This window comes from Aulostomus chinensis, chromosome 16 (assembly GCF_037954235.1).
Source record: "Aulostomus chinensis isolate RoL2024-O1b breed Wild chromosome 16, RoL_Achi_v1.0, whole genome shotgun sequence".
NCBI classification, from domain to species: Eukaryota; Metazoa; Chordata; class Actinopteri; order Syngnathiformes; family Aulostomidae; genus Aulostomus; species Aulostomus chinensis.
The window spans coordinates 436,620-442,500 of NC_141335.1; the positions used below are offsets into that span (position 1 = coordinate 436,620).

Consider the following 5,881-nt stretch of genomic DNA (forward strand, 5'->3'; position numbering starts at 1 on the left):
TAGGACATAGGACATAGGAAGTGACGTAATATAAGGCGTACTCAAATATTGTATCAGTAATGATACAATAAATCAATTTATAATCAATATAATATCTCTCTCTCGGTCTCTATATATACACGCATATCTATCTATATCTATATATATATATATGTGTGTATATACACGTATGTATGTTTGTGTATATTTATCTATGTAATACGTTTGTGCGTATATTGTATATATCTATGTACATACGTATTTGTATGTATACACACATATCTATCTATGTATATGTGTGTATATACACATATGTATGTGTATATATCTATGTACATACGTATGTCCGCGTGCGTGTGTGTGTGTGTGTGTGTGTGTGTGTGTGTATATATATATATATATATATATATATATATATATATATATATATATATATATATATATATATATATATATATATATATATATATATATATATATATATATATATATATATACGGGGTGGTGGGTCCCCATCTTTAAGAAAGGGGCCGTGGAACCATGGATCAGCTCTTCACCCTCGCTAGGGTGCTGGAGGGGGCATGGGAGTTTGCCCACATGTGGTTTGTGGATCTGGAGAAGGCTTTTGACCGTGATCCCAGGAGCACCCTGTGGGGATACTCCGGGAGAATGGGGTGGATGGCCCCTTACAAAGGGCGTGAGACCAGAATAGTGAGAGTCTGGTCCACGTTGCCGGCAGTAGGTCAGACTTGTTCCCGGTGAGGGTTGACACTGCCAAGGCTGCCCTTTGTCACCGGTTCTGTTCATAACTTTTGTGAACAGAATTTCTAGGTGCAGCCGGGTGGTGGAGGAGGTCGAGTTTGGTGGCAGGAGGGCGTGGTCCTCTTAGCTCCATCAGGCCACAACCTCGCAGCCGAATGTGAAGCGGCTGGGATGAGAGTCAGCACCTCCAAGTCTGAGGCCATGGTCCTTAGCTGGACAAGGGGGGCCTGCCCACTCCAGGTCGGGGGGGAGGTCCTACCTCAGGTGGAGGAGTTCAGTATCTCGGGGTCTTGTTCACGAGTGAGGGTAGGATGGAGCGGGAGATTGACAGGCGGATTGGGGCGCGTCCGCAGTGATGCAGGTGCTAAACCGGTCCATTGTGGTGAAGAGGGAGCTCAGCCAGAAGGAGAGGCTCTCAGTTTACCTGTCAGTCTACGTTCCAACCCTCACCTGTGGTCATGAGCTCTGGGTAATGACTGAAAGAACAAGATCCTGAGTACAAGCGGCTGAAATGAGTTTCCTCCTCAGGGAGGCTGGGCTCTCCCTTAGAGACAGGGTGAGAAGCTCAGTCCTTCAGGAGGGACTCAGAGCAGAGCTGCTGCTCCTCCAGGTAGAGGAGTCAGTGGAGGTGGTTCAGGCATCTGGAGAGGACGCCTCCCTCAGGAGGTGTTCCAGGCATGTCTGACCAGGAGGAGGCCTCAGGCCGACCCAGGACACGCTGGAGGGATTATATCTCTGGGCTGGCCTGGGAACGCCTCAGGATTCCCCCGGAAGAGCTGGTGGACGTGGCTGGAGAGGACAGTCTGGGCTTCCTTGCTGAGGCTGCTGCCCCCCGACCCGGACCAACCGGATAAAATGGAGGAGGAGGAGATGAGATTTCAAGTTAGATATTAATAGAATCGGATTGTGGCGCTTCAGTAGAATACGTTTGCTGCTGTAGGAGCAATTTAGGGTTATTTAGTTGAGTATTTATTTAGCTTCGTGTTTCGATTTGATTATTCTCAATCAATGTATTTATTTTTATTTGATTATGATTAAATTTCTGTTAATATTATGGTAGTTATAATTTCTTTTGTTTGGGTCTTTTGTTTGTTATTATCGTTATTATTATTATTATTATTATTATTTTAGTTATAATAATACATTTTGTTTCATTTGGGCACGGAAGGGAGGCTTCACAGGTTATACAGGTAAGCACACACCTGGATGGGTTAACGGTTTTTACCTGATCGGCAGAGGCACAGGATTTTTCTTTGTTCTGTGTTTGCTTGATTTTTGGCTGAATAAACCACGTTTTTTTGTTGAAACTGGACATTCGTTTGGACCTCATGTTTTTCCCATCCGTGTACACCACAACCCACGGTGCAAAAGGGGCCTTTTGAGTTTTTATTATGGAAAGTTTGATTTGAAATTTGTCATTGTTTTGTTTTGTTTTGTGGACAAATGGCCACTCCAGCTGCAACTGACTAACAATACAAACAAAGAGTGATTCCAAAAATACTCTGTTTTATTGCTGAACCTGCTGCCGCACCTACGTATGACGACAATAAACACTTTTAAATATTACATTTGAATTACATTCATTCACAGACCTTCAGTCAGCTGGAGAGACGAAAACTTGAAAACACACAGAAACCAACAGGAACAAACATCAAATTGTCTCTTCTATTCCAGCAGTCAGGCAATAAAACAGCCTCTCCTTACAATACAAGCATCAGTACACACAGACTTGAAAGTATTTACAACCTCTCAGAGTTCATTTAAAAGACCTTGCCTGTTTCCTCAAAGATCTGATTGTCTTCTGTTAGCATGAGTTAGCATGGTGATAGCATGCTAGCACTGTTCATGTGGCTGGCTGGAGGAGAGGCATGATCACCTGCAGCATAATAATGTCGTTCACCGACAGTAAACACTTGTAATTGTGGCTAACTACTTGCTTGGTGGTGACTGTGCTAATGTTTTAGCATGCAGTACTCGTACTGATGTACTAATACTACAGCTAGTGCATTTGTTACCAACGAGCTAGAATGTTAACATGCTAACTCACAAGAGCGTTCAATATTTCATTTTAAGCTCTTTTATATTTCACAGTCTCCAAATTGCAATCCTGACGAAGAGTCACCACTCTTGCATACATGTGCTAGTGTTTGTTCTGTCTGTTTTTGTAGGGTAAGCAATCAGAGTTGCCATGGTAACAAACAACACCATGACAATTTGCTGTGCTCCAACAACAGAGCACTGGGTTGGATTGCTGCACTCCAGCCTCAGACGACCTTCAGCTGCAGTCCTCTGATGTACTTTCACTGTGCCTCCGTGGCGAGGAGGCGGGCCTTATTAAGCCGCCGCTCTCTTCGTGCTGCTGCTGTTTGGAGGAGCTGGACAGGTCGATGGCCACCTCCTCCTCTGTGTCCTCCTCCTCCTCCTCCAGCAGCTCCTCGTCCTCTGCTGCCTTCAGCTCCACCTCCCGGCTTTCACCAGGCCGCTGCTCCGAGGCCTCACCAAACGAGTCGGAGCGGCTGGAGTCCATCTCTGGAGTAGCAGAACACTTTTTAGCCATTTCCAGAGACTTCTTGTGCATTCCTGTGTGGGTGGACGGAGATTCAGTTCAGTTTGCATCATCACAGAGTTTTTCTGTAGTTTACAATCGTGTTTATTTTCATCTTGTTTCAGGCGTCCTGACTGTTGATGAGGTCATCGATTGACGCGAACGTCAGAATGTCAGCTATCACCCCAGCATGTAAATGGAAGTGAATCCTGAACTGAAATGTTCTCGTCTCTAAACTCACAGCTTCACATATTGTGTTGTTCTTGTTGTTGTTGTTGTTGTTGTTGTGGTGGTGTTGTGTTGTTGTTGTTGTTGTTGTTGTGGTGTTGTGTTGTGTTGTTGTTGTGGTGGTGGTGGTGTTGTTGTTGTTCTTGTTGTTGTGGTGTTGTTGTTGTTGTTGTTGTTGTTGTTGTGGTGGGTGTAACTCTGCTTTGCTCTGCTGATCTCGTCTCACTGTGTCGTCTCCAGGAGTCTATACCTCCCCGCCACCGTGAACCGTCTACAGTGAACGATGCTGGCTTTGTTGTAGTTTACATTGAGCAAATGCATCAGCTAGCTTGAAATAACTGTGCTGGCTAAGCGACAGCTCCCTCCACAGTGACACGAGCGCCACTGGGACTTGGTTTGATGGGCAGTTTGCTCATCAATATTAATATTAATAATAATATTATATATATCAATATTAGTGCAGCAGTTCTGACAGAAAGGAGCTGTTCTTGGTGCGAGAAACAGCCAGAGTTTTTCATCTTGAAACTTTCTGCTTCAGATAGCAGTTAGCTGGTGAATGTTAGAGGAAAAGTTCACCCAAAAATGTCCTGATGAACGTCTCTTATGTCTCTGCCCCGTGGAAGCTTGGGCGCAGTCTTGTAGTCCACAAAAAATTTGACAGGAAGAGCCTGGAGCTCCAAGCCATGGCGGCACGGGGCTCGCTGAACAGTGAGGCTCGAGCTCAGACCAGCAGTTTACAGACATTTTATGGTTGTAGTCTATTTTTGTTTATTTTTTCACTTGAAACTCACTGGCCCTGTCAGTTGTTTGAGAGGCTGAAGAACCTTTACCAGGTAAACTCCAGCAGCCGGCGCTGCCGCCGGCGTCACAGGGAGGAGACGACCCCTGGGTCTTACTGTTTGGGTGGAATAACCCTTTAACCTCTCCTAACTTATCATGTGTTTCCACTGTGTTGCATCACGGCGTCCACACCAACTCGTTTTTAGGGGCGTGATGTTGTGTCAGTCAGATAGTTAGCTCGTATAAACCTAACTAACTAGTTGCAGTCTGCTTGTTTAGCATTTAACAATGTAAGCGTTTGTTCAGGTATTGAATTTCAGACTCAATCACTGCTATACCTTGTAGATACTAGTACTTCATTTTGTACTACTACACTACTGATGTAATAAACTCCCTGAGAGCTCAGTCCGGATCCTCTAACCTGCTCAGGTACTTTGACGGAATATCAGGGTTTGTGTGAACCCCGCGTGCGTGTGCGTGCGCGCGCGTGCCGGCCCTGTGTATTGATGCGTGGTGTGGTGCGTGTGCGTGGCACTGACGTGCATGCGGCTCACCGAGCAGCCAGGGGGCGCAGGAGCCCATCATGCCGTTCTTGGCGGAGTTGAGGATGGACTCAGGCAGCGGGATGGAGTGGCGCACCATGGCGCCGTAGAGGCCGTACTCCGCCATCACGCTGCTGCGGCCCCAGCACTTCTCCCGCTTCCGCCACTTGGCCCGCCGGTTCTGGAACCAGACCTGCGGGTGAGATCACAGTCACGAGGCTGGTCCGGAGTGGACCCGTCAGGGCCGGGCGCTGCTGAGTGGTCTCGGCGAGGTTCAGCGAACCCGAACCCAGTCCGCGGACTGAGGGGCTGCGAGACCTTCTAAATGAAACTAGAGCCCGGATCGAACCGGACCGACCTGCGGCGCGGCTCAGGTGAAATGTTCCGCGTCTGTCGCGGCTCCGGCTCGCGGGCGGGTTAAGTCATTTCTGCACGTGAATTTGGACCTTTGAGCTTGTTCACCTGCGTCAGGTGGAAACAGGTTCTGCTGACATAACAAGTTTCACGACAGTCAGAAACGCAAAGAGGAAGATGTGAAGGATCCCAGACTGTTCCGTGAACTCGTCGTGAACGTTCCAGGTCACCTTTACCCTAAGTGACACGTGTATGACGTCATCTGGTTGGTCAGCTGATGCTGAAGATGTCACACCTGTATTCTGTCCTCCGGCAGCTCCGTCTTCATGGCCAGCATCTCCCGGGCGTAGACGTCGGGGTAGTGCGCCTCGTGGAAGGCCTTCTCCAGCTCCTCCAGCTGGTGCGACGTGAACACGGTCCTGCGGCCCACAAACAGAACCAGACTGATGACATCACTGATGCTTGAGCCAATCACCGTCCAATATACAGACAGCGTGACGCGGAGATTTGGGGCTGAACTCCGGTTGACGTTCCATCGAGTTCTAAACGTCACTGTCGTCATCAATAAATAGTCAACATTTCATCATTTCTGTCTAAAACTTACAGATTGACTTGAACCTGTGACGTTGGTGAATCCAAGTCAAAACTAATTTGAATTAAAAATGTCAGCACCCTTGATGTGAAACAAAGT

General features: G+C 47.1%; 1 protein-coding gene across 2 annotated transcripts in view; it reads right to left on the reverse strand.

Moving 5' to 3' along the window:
- Positions 1-2,233: 2,233 nt before the first annotated feature.
- vsx1 (visual system homeobox 1 homolog, chx10-like) overlaps positions 2,234-5,881 on the reverse strand; it is an 8,330-nt gene continuing 4,682 nt past the window's right edge. The window contains exons 3-5 of one of the 2 annotated variants that reach the window (XM_086180045.1): positions 5,486-5,609; positions 4,849-5,029; positions 2,234-3,321 (exon numbers count right to left, since the gene is read on the reverse strand). In XM_086180045.1, the coding sequence (XP_086036171.1) occupies positions 3,017-3,321; positions 4,849-5,029; positions 5,486-5,609 (610 nt within the window). In that variant the 3' untranslated portion in view covers positions 2,234-3,016. Of the gene's footprint in view, positions 3,322-4,833; positions 5,030-5,485; positions 5,610-5,881 lie in introns of both variants that reach the window. The other variant, XM_086180044.1, reaches the window with a different exon arrangement.